The sequence below is a fragment of the Populus trichocarpa genome, chromosome 17 (genome assembly GCF_000002775.5).
Source record: "Populus trichocarpa isolate Nisqually-1 chromosome 17, P.trichocarpa_v4.1, whole genome shotgun sequence".
Classification (NCBI taxonomy): domain Eukaryota; kingdom Viridiplantae; phylum Streptophyta; class Magnoliopsida; order Malpighiales; family Salicaceae; genus Populus; species Populus trichocarpa.
The window spans coordinates 11,117,813-11,135,827 of NC_037301.2; the positions used below are offsets into that span (position 1 = coordinate 11,117,813).

Here is an 18,015-nt window from a genome sequence, read left to right on the forward strand (position 1 = left end):
TCGTCCATGATACATAAAATGAAACCTGTGCAGTTATTTCTTTCATAGAAAATTTGTCACGAGGCACCCAGCACCTTTATGGTCAAGCTCCTTTGTTTTTTGCAGTTAAAAAATATTTTTATAAAAATTTAAATATTCTTATATTTTTAGATATTTTAAATAATAAAATAATATTGCTTCAATGTATTTCTAAACAATCACAATGCCTTGCAGGACCTATACAGTTGCTAAAAAAATCTAAACTGTCACAGTGGATTAACAAAAGCAAAAGAATTTATAATGTAATAAATAGCATCTGACACTAAAAAAATGGCAAGGGGTTCTACGGATAAGAAACACAAGATTGCTTCCACATTCAACAAAAAATTTCTCAGCTTCTGAGAATTTAGTGGTATGTGAAACCACCTGCCATGCAGAGAACATTAAAACAAATGACTTCTGTAGCATCAAACGGCTTAATTCTTAAGAGCTTGAGGCAGGATCACTGATATCATCTGTTTTTGGACGTTTGGCTTTAGGCTCTTCACTGTTTTCATGGTTAAGATGTTCACTCACTGCCTCTGGACCCAAAAGAGAAATGTGCTTGCTGGTAATTTGACGACCTGCCCTTAGTTTTGGCCCCCAATGTCTTTCAGGATTCGGAAGGAAACGTGCGACCTTCTTGGCTTGTGCCTTGCTAAGAGATGCAACTGCTCGGGCAAAGTTGGCCTAGGTAAGAAGAAACAAAAGGTAAGAGAATTCAGCCAGATGATAATCATCCACAACACAGGGAAGTGTGTGTACTGCACATGCAAAGTACAAATGTGGGCAATTGTTCAAGAATTGGTTTAACATTGAATTAACAACTTGGGTTATAAGGAAAAAAAATCTAGATCTGCAGCTTGGGAAACAAACATACTTGAAGAACAGGTTCTTTTGCAAGTATCACGCTGCCTGGCTGATCAGGCGCTTGAGCTTTCACAGGATGATTTTTCACCTACATGAAGATACATAAGCCATTATGTCAAAAGAGGAGAGGGAAAACATCCAGGAAGCTCATACAAATTGCTAATTCTTCGACGCATTTTAACATTGTTTGCCAGGAAGAATAGGAAAACTCTTTTTTTAAGGGAAAAAAAGGGAAAAAAGAAGCCAAAAGCAAGTATTTGTATAGTAAAGCACTAGTAAAACACCTTTCTATGACCAAAAGGTGCTATCAGCAAATAGCCATTATGTTTTCTGCCTCCCATAAATCAGATAACCACAAAAACACCCGTATCTGGGATTATGAAGGAAAAAAACTAAGTAAAGGATCATAATATGTCCCAAAGAAGAAAGAGAAAAACACAGGAAAGCTCAAACAAATTGCTTCCTTTATCGATCAATTTTAATTTAAATAATTGGGTTAGGAATGAAAAACTTTTCTATTTTAGAAATAACAGTGCACACACACATGTACGGTGAGGTACTAGTAAAACCCCTTTCTATGACCAAAAGGTGCTATCAGCGAACTCCCAATTTGTTATTTGCCTCCCATGAATCAGATAATCATTGATAACAACATTAACTGGGATTATGAAGGCATAGCAGGAAGCCAAAAAAAACTTCAGACAAGAGTCCTAAAACAGCATTTTATTATGTTCCAAAGGAGAAAAGTCCAGGAAGCTCAAACAGGTTGCTATTACTTCAATTTATTTGAACTTTATGCATCAGGAGGGAAAAAAAAACCTTTTCAAAAAAAAAAAAAACAAAAATACACAAATGCACATGTATGGTGAGGTACTAGTAAAACACCTTTTTAAAAAAGGTGATATCAGCGAACTCCCAATTTGTTATTTGCCTCCCATGAATCAGATAATCATTGATAACAACATTAACTGGGATTATGAAGGCATAGCAGGAAGCCAAGGAAAACCTCAGACAAGAGTCCTCACACAGCATCTTATTATGTTCCAAAGGAGAAGAGTCCAGGAAGCTCAAACAGGTTGCTATTACTTCAATTTATTTGAAATTTATGCATCAGGAGGGAAAAAAAAACCTTTTTTAAAAAAATAAACAAAAATACACAAATGCACATGTACGGTGAGGTACTAGTAAAACACCTTTTTAAAAAAGGTGCTATCAGCGAACTCCCAATCTGTTATTTGCCTCCCATGAATCAGATAATCATTGATAACAACATTAACTGGGATTATGAAGGCATAACAGGAAGCCAAGGAAAATCTCAGACAAGAGTCCTCACACAGCATCTTATTATGTTCCAAAGGAGAAAAGTCCAGGAAGCTCAAACAGGTTGCTATTACTTCAATTTATCTGAACTTTATGCATCAGGAGGGAGAAAAAACCTTTTCAAAAAAAAAAAAAAAAAACAAAAATACACAAATGCACCTGTATGGTGAGGTACTAGTAAAACACCTTTTTAAAAATAGGTGCTATCAGCGAACTCCCAATTTGTTATTTGCCTCCCATGAATCAGATAATCATTGATAACAACATTAACTGGGATTATGAAGGCATAACAGGAAGCCAAGGAAAACCTCAGACAAGAGTCCTCACACAGCATCTTATTATGTCCCAAAGGTGAAAAGTCCAGGAAGCTCTAACAGGTTGCTATTACTTCAATTTATTTTAGCTTTATGCACCAGGAAGGAAAAAAACCTTTTTTTTTTCAATAAAGAAAAATACACAAATACACATGCATGGTGAGGCCCTACTAAAACACCTTTCTAAGACAAAAGGGTGTTAGCATCAGTGAACTCCCATTTTTTTATTTGCCTCCCATGAATCAGATAATCACAAAGAAACAACGTTGTATGGGATTATGAAGGCAAAACAGGAAGAAAATCCTTGGACATGTGTCTTACCCAGCATCTCATTATGTCCCAAATGACATCCATGGGGGCATCTGATTTTAGCCCCAGGGGATTTACATGCGTCCCAGAGATACGATATCCTGCATTGATCACAGCAGAACGGAAAATTACTGCAGATGGCGAGGTGCATTTTAGTGTTGCACAGAGGTTGTGCAGACTCAAAAAGAGAGGAACATCAGGCAATTCCTGCAAACAGTAAAATTGGAATGAGAACAACTATATCATTAAGACACTGGTAGCAAAGATAAATATATTATGAATTTCCCCTCCGTGTTTAAAGCATAGCTAACTTGAAAAAAGAATATTTGATCATATTTCTTTTTCAGAATATAAATTTTTGGAAAGAAAAGTCAATGTGTGACACTATTAAATGAAGCAAACATATCTTTTATTCTCTCTCTTTTTTTTGTTGCACTCCTTTTTTTTTTCTTTTGAAAGGTTAATGTTACAAATTATAATGACACAATGCAGCTCACTGAACTGCTAGTTGGAATACAAACACCAATAATCATTTTTCCAGGAGAATCAGGCAAGAACTTATAGTGCAAAAATGCATCTTAAACATTAAAAGCAATAAATCCAACCAATACATCTCCCGCGCCAAATTTCCAGCACCATGGAAATTATGACAGGTCAACCCTTTGACCTGCACTAGCAAAGAAATGGAATAGCTGAAGAAAACTGAAACAAGGCCAAAAAAGGAGCACAGGAACTAACCTCAGATATCGTTGTCAGTACAGCTGATATGCGATCATAAGCAGGATATCGGTCCTTCATTGATTTCACACTTTTGAGTATGGAAGTCACCCATTCTTGATCATGAATGGGAGCAGACCATATAGGTCCACCCATATTGTATTTCTTCCCACAGTCACTGCACTCTTGAGGAACAGCAGGACCAAACCCAGGTAGATATCTTACACTGCTATCCTGAAAAGTAAAATCAAATGATATATATAAGTCACTGCAATATTCGATGGTGAACAATTTAAGATTTTTTTTTAATAAATTTGAAAAATTACGAATATAAAATTGCTTATTCAGAACAGCCAAAAGATTTATAAACTTTCTTCTGTCAACAAAGTTATGAAAGATGTCAAGATATTTTACAGCCAATAGAATTCGATACAAACCAACAGGAACAACTCATTCCATTTTAACTGGGCAGGTCAACACATGCAGCATATACACTCTCCATGTATTAAAATGTTAATTTGGTAGAGCCCAGTGATTTTAATTCACGTTTCAAACTCAATTACATCCCACCAACAGAGCTCATCAGGTTGGAATAGCACTAAAGGGATTGTTCAAACTTGCCAACCTGTGAGCTCACTACCAGATTGGCCACATAATGCTGGAATGGTCCCCTCACTCAAACTCAACCAATCCTAAACTACTGTCGGCCATGGTAGAAGGAAAAAATGAAGAGAAGCAAGATCACCAATAAAGTGATGAAATGGAAAATTAAATCAATTTGGATGCATCCATGCATGTAAATAACTAAGCACAAGTGACATTGAAACAGGATGCGTACCTTGGAGACAGTCCTCCCAATAGGTTGAAGATGATAAGAATCACAACCAATGCATTGATAAACATACGAGAGCTTAAGAGGAGTGTTTTTCATTGCACTTGCAGAACTGCAGTCAACAATTTCAGTTTCAGTCAGCTAGATATGGAAGTGCTATCTTATATATTTAGCAAACGTTAATGAAAAAAAAAAACAGGCTACCTACGTGTACACACGAACAAAAACCCGAACATAAAAGTTCATTTGGACAGACAGAATAGGAACAATGTAGCGCTTGTAGCGATTTGCATGGCTCTGCAGAAGAACAAACAATTAATTATTGAAAAAAAAGAATCTCCAGCTCAAGCAGGATACTCTCGGTGCTCATATTCCCCACAATTTGTGTACTGTTTCTTTAGACCAAAAGCATATAAATAGCTTGTCTGTGTTCTCCAAAAGAAAAAAGAAATGGGTGATTTTCAAGAGCTTGGATGTACCTCAATTGAGGCAAGGAGGATCCTCAAGGCCATTTCATGGCAGTATTTCCCTCTCAATGGGTAAGAACCATACCTAATTCCACAAGTATTTGTTAAAAGGTATGCCACCAGTCTCGGAAAAGAATGGTTAACAAGAAGGTAAAGACTGTAATCTTACTTTGAGTAACAAACCTCGCCATTGCCTCCACAGAGCACTGCCATATCAGTTGCTGTACACATCAGCATTCCACCATCAACAACAGATTGAACTGCAGAGTCCAAAAATACTGAAGGTGATCCGTAAGGATCAAGATCAACCTGAAACAATCTAAACCAATGAGCAGTTGATTTTTTTTCCTTTTTCTGCTTTGACATGAACAGAAAAACTGCTAGGACTTTCTGAAATAATTGAATTAGTAATCATGAAAACAGTTAAAGGTATTCGAATCTGTTTATGGCGGAACTGACAAGACATTTTTTATAGGGATGCAGATTTTCAGAAAGATAAATTAAACAAGTAAATAAAATGCATACCATATCAAATTCTTTGGGGTGAGTGAGCATATATACACGAGCATCAGCAAGATGTGATTCGACCTTTGAAATTGCCACCGAACCGTTGAACTTAATATTTTTCTGGCAAGCTTCAACTGATGCTGCAGGGTGAAAATGACAGAATAAAACTCCTGTTAAGCAGATTATTATTTTGGCCGTATAAAGTTACACAATACACTTATATATGAGAGAATGTCTACATTAATGGGCATCTGATATAGAAGAAGCCTCGTGATCTTTTTCTAGGGCCATTTTGTGCAAGAATGTGTCTTTTCAAAATCAAGGAACAGGCAAAGGCTTCCAGAAGTCAAGCATCCAAAATATTTACCTTTATCATTATCCAAGGCCACTACTTTACCAATCCCTTCTACCTCACAAGCATATCTTAGAGATCTTAACCCGGAAGCTGACAATGCCTGCGTATCCAGAAAGAAAGTAGTTGCAAAGTGATTTGATAATACTAAATAAGAGTATGGAAATATATAGAAATAAGAGATCTGATATTGAACCTCAAGAACTTTTGGTGGCTTCAGCTCCCCTCGATGATTTCCCTCTGCGGACTTCATTGGTTCTTCTGAAATACTACAAGGTTCAACCTGAGATATCTTTTTGTGCACTTCGCATTCAATATTAGATTTTTCATTATCCAAAGCAGACCCATTAGATTCTTCTACTACAGCAGGCTCAGATGCATCCTTGCCAGATGCCTTATCTGCTGATTTTGTTCTTTTGGACAGCTTTGCTTCATGCTCCTCTTTGCGTTTGGAGACAAATGTCCTCAGGACAGCAATAGACAAGTCTCTGTTGTTAACCTGGCAATTATAGAGTCAAATCATGAGGATCCTCTAATTGCACAATTAAAGAAGCAGTAAAGCAACCACAACAAAATCTTTGAACGCCGGAAAAGAAAAATTAGGAGACTACATTATCATGTGAAAATAGCAGTTGTAAATCAGTCACTGAAGAGAAAATCAAAACCCCGCATATTGATTTATGATATAAGGCTTCTTCACTAGTTCTTTGAGAATTTTCTCTTTGACCAATTACACCTTAGTTCCTCTACCTAAGATATTTCCATTAAACAGTAACCAGAGCTCTCCAACTAAAACCAATACCCCATCAAAACTCCAACTCAAAAAACCGGATTTGACTATCCAGCAAATCAAAGATTCGAACTTTACATCTCATTTAGACAAATTTACTATAAAACAACCAACAAAAGAACAGAAGACAAGATTTAGGCACCTGGGTTTTGTTGTAAAACACTTGGTTTTTAACATTCATAAGTATCTCAGCCTCTCCTTCTTTAATAATGGTATAATCTTCCAGATCTTCTCCTGCCATTGCTCTTATGCTTTTATCAACAAAAGACAATCTCTTAAGAAGCGAAAAGAAGACGTTCTTTTATACGGTTGACAGCCCTTGCAATCAACAAGAACATGCATCAAAGTTGAGTAAATAGCTTTATTTATACATGTGAGTGTGTGTCAATGTCTGCTCCTCAAAGCAGTTACTAGAATTCCTTAAACCCTAATTTCTGACCCTAGTGCACGTTAGATAATGTTAGGTGTTTTTTGCTAATGTGATCTGGAGGGTTGTGTTTTGATCTGGTGGGTTTTGTTTGAAATTTCTTTAGGCCTTCTCTTAAAATTCAAAGAATGGATGGGCTAGAATTTATCTCAATGGGCTTCCCCTCTGGACTAGAAGGATAGACAACGATTTTTCTCCAAAACGTGAACTTTTATTTGAAGCCTTAGGGCTCAGCTAGCTAAGGCCCAGATCACATTAACTTGGATTAGTCTAAGTTAATAATTTTTTATATATAAAAATCAAAGTGATGTGGTCAATAAGCATGGTCTTCCCAACATGGAAAGGATTTTAGATAATCAGACTTAATAGCTGGAAAGGATTTTAGTCTAAGTCTATTGCCTGCCCCTTTTCTATTCAAATGGACCCGATTGAATAATTACTTTTAACTTTAGGGATCAAACTATAAGTTTCTCAAAGAACAAGGGACAAAATGTAATACAAATAACTTTATTTCTTTTAAAAAAACTTATTTTAAAGTAAATTTGAATGAATTCCTAACTCCAACACACTACTATTTTTTTTAGATTAATGTGGGTGTTCGGGTCAGTTTGCGCGTACTTCGACTAATCCCACATGTTCTAAAGTTAACAACTATATAAGCTTTCAGTGGCCCTGACGTTTGTGAGACTCGAACTGGTTATTTCTGAGAAGCAAACTTATAACCTAACTAGTTGAGTTACACCTCTCAGTATTACTCCAACACACTTCTCATTTAGCTATGTAGTTGTTTTTTTTCATGAAATTCCGCAAGGCCATGTTCAAAATTTAATATTATATAAATTACAATAAATACTTATAACAATTTCAAAGATTTATATTATAGAGTAAAAAATGCATTTTGAGTCAAAAAAATTCTTTTTTATTCATGTATTATTTTGAACGAAAACATGTCTTTATTTTTATCAAAGGCAAGACTTTTTGAAATAAAACTTATCATAGTCTCAAAATAACTATAGCTCCTGGATTTATAATTTAAGAATAACTTATGATTCATGTTCATGAACTCATGTTTTACTATTGTGATGCTTAAAGGCTTTGATATAAACATGAATCATCAGATGATGAACTTGTGGAACCAAGCTTTTTAAAAGTTTTAATTTTTTTTTTAGTTTTAGTTTAATATTTTTTATATATTTTTAATGATTTTAATATACTAACATTAAAACAAAACATTTTGAAAACAATCTCTTGGATGGCTTTTACTAGTTTGCCATGAAGGCATTTCGGTGTTCGAAATTTCTTATTAACTGCCTTGATTTGTTAGAAAACCATCTTAGTGAATCTTCACCTGAAGTTTCTCAAATCCTCCTTGTCTTCAGAGACTAATATTATATCTACTTGTTTCTGTTCTTGAAAGGATTGATGTTCGAATTAGATGTGAAGACCACAGCATCAAAATAATTTTTTAAAATTTTTTCAAGAATTGAAAGAAGGCAATTAAAATCATTAATTTTCAGTATGAACTTCTGGATGCAAGACTCTCTGCAAACTCACTCCCTGTTTCAGAGAGAGCATGGGCAGGCTAAAATAGCTTTCTTCTAGTTATTTTAGCTATAACTCTAGCAAAGGGATTCTCCCATGAGGAAGTGGGCAACTCCTCCGTGCTACTGTTGCCGAGAAGAAACTGGAGAACTTCTGCAGAGAATCGATTGCTCGTATCCCTTCAAATCACAGTAAAATCTCAAAATAATAAAAATAAATAAACCATGGTCAGAAAAAATAGATAATATAAAATTACAGGTTAGGAGAACCTTAGCTAAGAGACTTGGCCATGTACGATATGAGCAAAGCATCAGACTTGACAAGATCTACCTCACAGGATGATAGATCTTGGTGATCCAGAGCTGCTGGAATAGTGAAGATAAGTAAAGGGAGGAACTACTGGAAATCTGCGGTATGGGAGGACTCGGAAAGACTCTTCTAAGTTCTTTCAGAGTCATTCCCGCCTCTCCCATACCGGAAGCTTCCAGTAAAGCAGTCTCCCTTTCCTTTCCAACACGGCGGAGGAAGTTGCCTGCCTCTGTTTCCACTTTATCCTTCTTTATACAGAGAGGAAAGGACAAATCTTGGTGTCCAACGTTCACAGGCCAGTGACAAACTGACCAGTTTTTTTCCACAAGGAAGGATAATTAATTCTCTTGGGAAGGAGGTTTTCGGGTTCTTGACGAAGACTTCGTTCCAGGATGTGACACAAACCTAACAGTCTGGACCCATACTTTGACCTTTTAATGCGTTCACAGCTAATTCTTGTTTTTTTGGATAAATTTTAAATTTTTTTATTTTAAATTAATTGTTTTATATATTTTTAAATTATTTTAATATTTCTTATTAAAAATAATTTTACATTATTTTAATGTATTTTTAAATAAAATATATTTTAAAATACAACAGTTTTCAAGTTATACCCTTACGAGACCAATCACTACTGATTTATTAGGTTTTTTTAACTTTGGAAAAGGAAGAAAACCTAGCTAACATGATTTTGCAAGGAGCAAATCCAGATTTTTTTAAAAATTATCTATTTTGGTCCAGGGGTCTTATAATAATTGTATTTTACGATAAACAGTTTTATTATTTCATTATCCTTAATATTCAATATTTTTAATCTTGGATTCAAGAGTTTTGTTGTAATTTTATAATGATTTTTTTTTATTATTATTATATATTTCTAAAGGCATTTTTGTTTTTGAACAAATAATAAAAAAAAAATATTGCTGACGCGTGTCTCGCATGTGTAAGCCGTTTCGCCACCTTCGGTCAATGCGTGAGGCTAAGTACAATGGTGTTAATTGTGTTTCTGCTGGATCATTTAATTCATCTTGGCGCCCTCTCTTTTTTTGGGTGGCGCGTGTATTATAGTTCGGTCTGATTTGGTGTCAACTTGCTTTTTTTTCTTTCTTTTCCTATTATTTCTTATTTGGATTGTGTGGTGGCCATGTAAAAAATTATATCAGCCCTTTAATTTCTTTTTCTTTTTTATTCAGTCTCTTTTCTTCTAATTACAATTGTTTTAATTACATTGATTATTTCAAATTTAATTTTATTTTCGATTTTATCCTTGATCATTTGATTATTTTTTTTATCAAATTTGATTCTCATTCTTTTAATTGCAATTTGTTTTGTTTTGAATCATTTTCTTGATTTTCTTGATTTTTTTTAATTTCATCTCTAAACAATTATTTTCATTTAATTTGTATGTCAAATTTGATCCTAATTTTTTTAATTGCTATTTTTTGAATCATTTTTTGAATTGATTTTTTTTTAATTACATCCTTAAACATTCAATTTCATTTAATCTTACCTAAACATTTAATTTTAGTTAATTTTTATGAAGAATTTATTTATAATTATTTTAATTGCTATTTTTTTTGTTTTGCATTGATTTTTTGATTGATTGGATTTTTTTCAATTTCATCTCTCAATATTTATTTGATTAAGAATTTTTCTTCTTTGTTTTTTCGGGTTTGCCTTTAATGGTGTCATTCCAATCTCATGATCTAAGTCATAGATCATAAAGATTAGCCCGAGTTGACTTCAGTGTTTTTTTAAAGCATATTTTTTCAAATATTTTTTATCTGGTATTTTTTTTTTTGCTTTTCTATTTATAGGGTCATCTTAATTTCATGTTCTATGTCATGTGTTTGATTTGTTGACTCGAGTTGGTTGTTGGGTTTGCCTTTTTTGTTATCTTACACACACACACACACACACTTTCCTTCATAATGGTAGGTGTCCATTCCTTGCATTTTAAGTTCGGTCTAAGTTACTTGCAATTGTTCAACCTAGTTGGTTCGATGACCCAGGACTCAAATTTTCTTTGAGTTCTTTAAAACACTAACGTCATATGAAATGTTTTTGCAATTGGGATAATTTTTGCCCATCCACAACGTAGCGATTAACCTAGGTTTTGAAGATTTACCTGGTTTTTTTAGCCTTTATGTTTTTAGGGATTATGCTCTGTTGTTTTTTTACAAATTTTGAAAATACTTCAAGCTATCTCAAATTTTTAAATTCATTGTTTCATCATCAATAAATGTAATTAATATAAATTTTAGAAAATGATTATACATGCCCAATCTTCCAAAACACACTCATAATTATAATTTTGAATTTTTGTAAATTTAGATTTTTTTAAAAATTTAGGATTACAAATATTATCATGTAGAAAATGAAAATTTAGCAGCCTATATGGTACAAATCAATTACAAACATCCCATAGGTTGTATGGGCAAAATACATTTAGCATGTGACGTCCGCGTGTTTTACGTGATGATCACATCCCGGTACGGAAAATCAAAATCGACGTGTTTAAGGTTCCATTATTACACACACCAGCAACTCTATTTCGTTCATTTCACATGCAAAGCAGATGGTAGCATTTTTTTTATTACATCCATTTTTTATTAGTTGTTTTTTTTATAAATACATTTAATTGATAATATTTTTATCTTGCAGGCTATGGTTCTCGGACGCGAGCCAAGCCTGATGAGTTCATGAATTGCCGAGCTCAACACTTTATGATAAGTTGGTTTTTAACCATTTTTTTTCGTAAGTTATTATTTCCTTGAATTTGATGAGTTTATTTTTTCTTCCCAAGATACATATAACAGTTGGTTGAAGGAGAGATGCGAGGATCATCCTTCGACTCATTCAGATCTTGATCTGGATTTATGGTTGGAGGCAGGATCGTCTGGTGGACTCGATAGAAATCGGGTGTACGGACTTTCTAACACTATGATCAAGAACTTGCAAACGGCCCATAGTGTTGCGACCATTGGATGCTCACAATTGATTCCGAGCACTCAAACTCTAAAGTTCGCAGCGATGCTAGACCAACAAGTACAAGCTTGGACAACCCATTTTAATAAAAAATATGAATAACTCACTACTGATTATGAAGAACTCCGTTGATTGATAATAAAGATGAAATTGCAGATGTATGATACATGTGCATCCCCTGATTGGCTCCACGGTTCCAATGATGACCAACCTCCTCTCCTCCTTCTCCTTCAGCGCCGCCTCCATTTTAGATTTATTGTATTTGAACGTAAAAATATTTAATTTTTTAATAAGTATTTGATTTTTATATTATTTTAATTTATTTAATTATTTTTCTACTTTTGTTCAATATATATTTTTTAAAAAAATATTTTTAAAATATTACTGATGGGTTTACTAATGACATTCTATCGGTGATATGTTATATTTACCGATAGATATATCAACGAACAAATAAAAACACCGGTGACATTACATATGATTTCCATGTTGGTGATATATTAAATTTACCGATGACGATACCGACAGAATGAAGAGAATATTTTTTTAGTGTGCTTTGTCTATCTGTAAATCTATTAATATATTTATTACTGACAGATTCACTAACAAACTTTAAATTATCAACAAGAGTTTTTCTGATAAATTATTTCTATTTGTGAGCTCGTTAATAATATATTTATCGATAAGTTGTAAGTATAAATATCAACATAAATTTTTATTGATAAAACTATTAAATGGGATGGTGATCATTAATTCTGGAGTTCAAACTTGGCATTCTTCGAATCATTATGGAACACATGGATGGTTCACTTTGTGTAAAAGAAAAGTAGGTACTTTGGTCGTCATACGGAGAGGTTGTGTTCAAAGAATTAGAAGTACTTAACACACCTTAAGAGAAGACCATACTTTCCACTTCCGTTTCGCACTTGCAAATCAAGCTTGCTTAGCATGACATGATCTTCACGTTCTCTAACAAGAACTCGAAAACTGTATAAAGGTCGCTTTCGTACGGGCGTCAATATTAATTCATGAAATAATTTCTCTTAACCATCAATACCTAGGCATTTACCACATAAAATATTAAGTCTATGCAATTATTTATGCCCTAGCACTCTACTTGTAGTCATCCCAGAGGCAGATATAGCTTAGGTGACTCATCTATGGCGACTGTTTTGGGCATATTTAAATACCCCATTACCTTAATTATATGGCATCCTAGAAGCTTCATTAGCTAATAAAATATACTTCATTAACATTAAACAATTTCCAAGGCATGGATTTAAGGATAGTTTATGTCAACAGATGGTGTAATGGCATTGGAGCACAAGCTGTTTTCGAGGAAATAACAACAACCCACTAACTTTCTTTTTTGGCTAAATCAAGATCATGCTGTCTACACAATCTCATTATCGTAGACAACAAGCTTTCTATCTTGAATTAAGACATGAAATCAATGATGTTGAAGGCTGGATTTATGCTGATGATATACAGTACGGCAGCAAAGATTTAGTAAAGACAACTGTGCCATGCTGATTGGGTAAGCGATAGTGAGCTGGTAAGTTTATAGAAACACTTGGATTCAGATTATAGGAGGGAAGGAATGATTGCACCGCCTTAAGCAAAAATAATTGGAGAAATATCTTAATTTGTGCTTATGAGATCATCACTGTAACATGTAAACTAACTTTAAGGATTCAAGCTGCATGTCTGATTGAGGGGGGTATATATATAGGGGAAGCCTGTGTTCATTTGTGTCATGCAAATTGGAGACAACATACACAACAGTTTAAAGCAACATGGTAGCAAGGATGGGTTGGGGAATTCCTGAGAAAGGGTGGAGGAAAGGTCCTTGGACTCCTGAAGAGGATAAATTGCTTATTGAATACGTGAGCTTGCATGGCGAGGGGAGATGGAGTTCTGTTTCTAGGTGCCCAGGTAAGCTCTCTTGCTAGCTTGATGTGGCAAAGGCAATCACAGTAAACATTACCACCTACTTGCTATATGAAAGGGAGATACAGATTACAGATAGAAAGAAGAGATATATAGAATTTATATTTTATCATTCATTAGCAGATACTGATCGTGCTTTCTGCTTGTGATATTACATTTTAACATGCGCATGCATTAACTGGTTTCCAAGAGTAATTTTCTCGTTGATTGTTTTAGTGCTTAGCTTTGATTACTTACGATTGATTTTCTTACCAGGTTTGAACAGGAGTGGGAAGAGCTGCAGGCTGAGGTGGGTGAATTACCTTAGGCCGGGACTTAAGAGAGGCCAGATAACACCTCAAGAGGAAGGCATCATCATTGAACTGCATGCTCTCCTGGGAAACAAGTAACGCAGTTGATCTCACCGTTTACAATATATTTCCTTTTCTTTTTCCTGTCTGTCTTCGTTCTTTGTAAACTGGAGTTAATATTTCATACATATCTATCTAGGTGGTCAACTATTGCTAGATACTTGCCTGGAAGAACAGACAATGAGATAAAGAACTATTGGAGAACACATTCCAAAAAGAAAGAGAAATCCTCTCAGAAACAATTAGAAAAGAGAAAAGCTCAGATCCTCAAACAGGAAGAGGAACACCAGCAACACCTGCAGCAGCAGCAGCAGCAGCAGCAGCAGCAGCTAGAAGCTGGTGACATGAACATGGTCAACACCATTGCTCATGAAAAGATGCATGGAGCACCAGAGATGATGTACCCCACTGTGGAGGATCAATGCTTACCTGTGATGTCTCAAGATGTTGTATCTTGGGCAGATTCTGTGGTAGAGGATTATTATAGACTATGGGGTGGCTTTTGGAACTTAGATGATCATCCATAGGCTCAAATTATTATAGACTATGAGGGAGTTGTAATTGCATGCTCAAAAACTCTGGAAAAAATCAAATCGAAAATGGGTCTCGTGAGATAAGCAGATAACACTACTTGTTCCCTAGATTGGGGACACCTCCAATAAATAATGTTCTTCTTCCTTAATTTGATTATACCATCGTATCCTTTTTTTTTTTTTCGTTTAATTATACTTATCATCTAGTATTAATCGCGCCATCAGGGAATCATCAAAACTTTCATTTTGTGTTAATCTAAATATCATATATCTCTTGTCGAACTTTTCTTTTATTTGTTTTCTAACATAAAAAGAAACAAATAATTTTTTTTAATAATAAATATATGATATCATAAAAAATAAAAAAAATAATATATCTATGATAATATCAGAAAATAAAAGTAAAAACACTTGAATAACCGAACAAGAATGATAGGGATATGATACATAGTTTATTTTCCTTTTTTTTTTTTTAATTTAGATTAATTTCAGGGAATAAATTAAAGAAGTAAAAATACCGAAAAAATGATGTGAGAAAATGAAAAAAATTCAATTTCTGACTGTGCTAGTGACACTAATTGATGAAAATATGTAAAGCTGATAAAATATTAAGATAAAAAATAATAGCTGTATTTTTTAAATACAAAAGAAAGATTATAGGGATAAGTCCCAAGATAAATGGGCAAAAGTGTGGGCTTTTCCATGGGCTCGCCCAAATCCAAATAAAAAAATACAAACAAAAATAATTATTAATTGGTGGCCCATGCAGGTTTCGAACCTGCGACCTTCGCGTTATTAGCACGACGCTCTAACCAACTGAGCTAATAGGCCATTTGCATTCCAGGTCAGAATATGCTATATTAATACAATACGTAATAATTGATATCCGATATATTTTTTGTGGTGGGAGAGGAATTGAACATCTTAGTAGAAAGGAAGGACTGTGTGAGCGACAGAAGAAGAGGAGGAGATGAATAACTTAACATCAAGTGAAGTAGCAGGTTTTGGTGTTGGAGCTTTGCTTTTATGTGCAACCATTTCTGCCCCAAAGATTGACTCTTTCATCTCTGCTTCACAAAGAAGGTAAACAAAAATTTCTTCCTTTCGCTACTATTTCTGGTTTATTATAGTTGCTTAACATAGCACCAAGTTAAGTTACCATTTCTTTGAATTGTTACCTTTGATTGCTACAAGCTTGGAAAATTTGTTTGTACAATGATGCTGTTTTTCTCTGTTTTTGAGTTTTGATAGGTTTATAGTTGTTCCCATTTTGTTTTCTTTGTGTTTTGTCTAATTAGTCTGAGTAAAATGAAACTTGGGTCACTGTATCAATTGGTGAGTATGCAATGGAAGATTGAGAAGAAAAAAGTTCTGGAGAGTAGCTGTTGTCTACTTGCTAAAAATCAGCAAAGATTAAGTTCTTAACATAATTTTACAGCTAGTATCTTATGGGATATTTTGTTGCACTTACAACTTAACATGGAAAATTGGATCTAGAGTCGTGCAAGAAAGATGGGACCTTGACTGTGAGGAAAATTCAAGATGTTCAAGTCTTGTTCTTCCTAGCTTGAAGATTTTTTCTACTTCTTTCCTTGGTGCTTTATTCAGCATTGTCGAGTACCTTAATTTTTACTTAATGTAGAGATTGGTCTTGTCCATTGTAGATTGGTAAATGAACAATGCTGGCTCGAGCTTTTATATCCATGTTTTATGTATTAGGTCAAGAGGAGCTTGGATTGCAACTATGTTCTAGCTTAGTTCTGTTATCCTTTTTTGGCCTTTGCATTATAGGATCAACTCAACTGTAGGTTTTCATAACTCTTCTGTATAATTCTTACTATTATTTGAGGAGAGGTTCCATTCCCAATGTTGTTACATTCAAGATGTTTTCGTGGTTCTATTAATTTCTAGCGGTTATCAAGTATGTTTAATGTAAATGCTTTAATAGCAATTTGAACTAGCGATTAATGTAGAGAATCAGACTTTGGCAACCCTGAAAAGAAAACATACTGTATCATCCCAGATGCAATTGTGACTTTATTTGTGCATATGGCCATTATAATGATTTCCAATATCACCACCTACAGTTCTGTCTGTTAGTTTTCTTAAGATGGTAGGATACATGTTCTCGCAGTTATGGACTTGGAAATTTCAATTATGACATTGTCCATATCCTCGAATTCTTTCTCTCTTGTTGTAACCACTTTGCTTTGTTCCAGGCCTTCTTGTATTCCAGAACCTTGGGGGGCATTGTCCTCACCGTTTGAGAACCAGGAATTACAACCTAGTCAAAGTGCAATATAATGTCTATAAATGCTACAAGGTTTTTTATTATGCAAACCATTCGCAAATTAAGAAAGATTGTGCTACTTGTTTTCAAACAAGAGAAGTGGTTCTGCTTAATAAAACAGAACGTGCCCCCTGAATTTGGCGATGATCTGAATCACATAGGACAGTGGTAGAAATGAAGGGGCTAAAATTTATCTTTGCAGATAGAACGTCTATCCGCTTGCTGTGTGTGTTCTGTTGCATAAGTAACACACACACGCAATGCAGCATGCATATGACACAGAAAACAGGGCTCAAGCTTTGAGGGTAGAAGTTCTTGAAAATCTTCACTTCTCCATTGTTAGCTGAATGTTGGTGGATGGCTAATTGAATTTTTTTTTTCACTTTACTTTTGCATCCTGGTTGGTGGCATACTGGCATCCTTCTGTGCAATAATATTCAATCAGATTTAGGTCTATAGTGGAAAATGCATAACATTCATTGCTGAGCTGACACAATTTTAGTAATTATGTATCGTTCAATGTAATTCCACTTCTTACTTGTTGTATGTGCAACTCCTTGTATATGCAGTTCTCTGGGGATGTGCAAGAGATGTGGTGATCTAAGGATGATAGCATGCTCAGGATGTAAAGGAACTGGCTTAGTCAAAGAAGGTGGAGCATTGAGTTTTACCTTTATAGATGATATGTACGAGTCACTTGGTGGCGACTCAAAGGTGAAGACCATTAGATGTTCTAAGTGTCAAGCTAGAGGTCGCTTTTGCTGCCCTGAGTGCTCCAAAGCACAATCAGTTTAATTACATATTGCTCCAAATTACAATAAGTTTAATATCCTTAAGTCTCTTATCATATCTGTCAGATTCTGACTGATTGTGGATTAGATTGTGAAAAATATATGTTCTTGAGGGGAGAGATGATGGTCCACGAGCATGCCATAACCCTCAAGCTAATCACGTTTCCTACTTTCATGATATTTCAACTTGCTTTCCATTTTCATGTATATCCCCTCTTGTGTGGTGGTCTTGAATTATACCTGATGTTTCAACTAGCCCTTCATGGCTTCTTTTGGATCAATGGACCACCTCCTAACAAGGAAATGATATATATAAAGATGCTGTGTAGCCTGTTGAGA

General features: G+C 34.6%; 3 protein-coding genes, 6 non-coding genes and 1 pseudogene across 9 annotated transcripts; 2 read left to right on the forward strand and 8 right to left on the reverse strand.

Moving 5' to 3' along the window:
• Positions 1–255: 255 nt before the first annotated feature.
• On the reverse strand, positions 256–6,987 carry LOC18107341 (probable tRNA (guanine(26)-N(2))-dimethyltransferase 2). Its single transcript, XM_006373330.3, has 12 exons — positions 6,639–6,987; positions 5,903–6,205; positions 5,722–5,809; positions 5,373–5,494; positions 5,017–5,156; positions 4,860–4,932; positions 4,589–4,677; positions 4,387–4,492; positions 3,570–3,782; positions 2,844–3,038; positions 899–976; positions 256–708 (listed from the first exon to the last, which is right to left on the reverse strand). The coding sequence occupies exons 1-12, from the start codon at positions 6,735–6,737 to the stop codon at positions 463–465; spliced, it is 1,752 nt and encodes a 583-aa protein (XP_006373392.1). The 5' UTR covers positions 6,738–6,987; the 3' UTR covers positions 256–462.
• LOC112324831 (small nucleolar RNA snoR83) lies at positions 1,144–1,265 on the reverse strand. Its single transcript, XR_002978831.1, has one exon. It is a non-coding gene; the product is annotated as a small nucleolar RNA snoR83 (small nucleolar RNA).
• LOC112324830 (small nucleolar RNA snoR83) lies at positions 1,431–1,553 on the reverse strand. The gene has a single exon (XR_002978830.1). It is a non-coding gene; the product is annotated as a small nucleolar RNA snoR83 (small nucleolar RNA).
• LOC112324829 (small nucleolar RNA snoR83) lies at positions 1,745–1,863 on the reverse strand. Its single transcript, XR_002978829.1, has one exon. It is a non-coding gene; the product is annotated as a small nucleolar RNA snoR83 (small nucleolar RNA).
• On the reverse strand, positions 2,053–2,171 carry LOC127904643 (small nucleolar RNA snoR83). Its single transcript, XR_008057939.1, has one exon. It is a non-coding gene; the product is annotated as a small nucleolar RNA snoR83 (small nucleolar RNA).
• LOC127904644 (small nucleolar RNA snoR83) lies at positions 2,366–2,485 on the reverse strand. The gene has a single exon (XR_008057940.1). It is a non-coding gene; the product is annotated as a small nucleolar RNA snoR83 (small nucleolar RNA).
• On the reverse strand, positions 2,673–2,799 carry LOC112324832 (small nucleolar RNA snoR83; annotated as a pseudogene).
• Positions 6,988–13,391: 6,404 nt separating the features above from the next.
• Positions 13,392–14,772, forward strand: LOC18107342 (MYB-like transcription factor EOBI). Its single transcript, XM_006373331.3, has 3 exons — positions 13,392–13,697; positions 13,968–14,097; positions 14,202–14,772. The coding sequence occupies exons 1-3, from the start codon at positions 13,559–13,561 to the stop codon at positions 14,587–14,589; spliced, it is 657 nt and encodes a 218-aa protein (XP_006373393.3). The 5' UTR covers positions 13,392–13,558; the 3' UTR covers positions 14,590–14,772.
• Positions 14,773–15,352: 580 nt separating this feature from the next.
• Positions 15,353–15,426, reverse strand: TRNAI-AAU (transfer RNA isoleucine (anticodon AAU)). The gene has a single exon. It is a non-coding gene; the product is annotated as a tRNA-Ile (tRNA).
• Positions 15,427–15,483: 57 nt separating this feature from the next.
• Positions 15,484–17,883, forward strand: LOC18107343 (uncharacterized). Its single transcript, XM_006373332.3, has 2 exons — positions 15,484–15,678; positions 17,455–17,883. Exons 1-2 carry the CDS (start codon positions 15,566–15,568, stop codon positions 17,678–17,680), a joined length of 339 nt encoding a protein of 112 aa, XP_006373394.1. The 5' UTR covers positions 15,484–15,565; the 3' UTR covers positions 17,681–17,883.
• Positions 17,884–18,015: the final 132 nt, after the last annotated feature.

Excerpts from the sequence above, each read along its gene's own strand:
- LOC18107342 (XM_006373331.3), top strand. The coding sequence starts at position 13,559 with ATGGTAGCAAGGATGGGTTGGGGAATTCCTGAGAAAGGGTGGAGGAAA. Across the intron at positions 13,698-13,967 it reads TTCTGTTTCTAGGTGCCCAG|GTTTGAACAGGAGTGGGAAG; the intron begins GTAAGCTCTCTT and ends TTTTCTTACCAG. Across the intron at positions 14,098-14,201 it reads CATGCTCTCCTGGGAAACAA|GTGGTCAACTATTGCTAGAT; the intron begins GTAACGCAGTTG and ends ATATCTATCTAG.
- LOC18107343 (XM_006373332.3), top strand. The coding sequence starts at position 15,566 with ATGAATAACTTAACATCAAGTGAAGTAGCAGGTTTTGGTGTTGGAGCT. Across the intron at positions 15,679-17,454 it reads ATCTCTGCTTCACAAAGAAG|TTCTCTGGGGATGTGCAAGA; the intron begins GTAAACAAAAAT and ends TTGTATATGCAG.
- LOC18107341 (XM_006373330.3), bottom strand. The coding sequence starts at position 6,737 with ATGGCAGGAGAAGATCTGGAAGATTATACCATTATTAAAGAAGGAGAG. Across the intron at positions 5,495-5,721 it reads GGCCTTGGATAATGATAAAG|CATCAGTTGAAGCTTGCCAG; the intron begins GTAAATATTTTG and ends TTCACCCTGCAG. Across the intron at positions 977-2,843 it reads GGGACATAATGAGATGCTGG|GTGAAAAATCATCCTGTGAA; the intron begins GTAAGACACATG and ends ATCTTCATGTAG.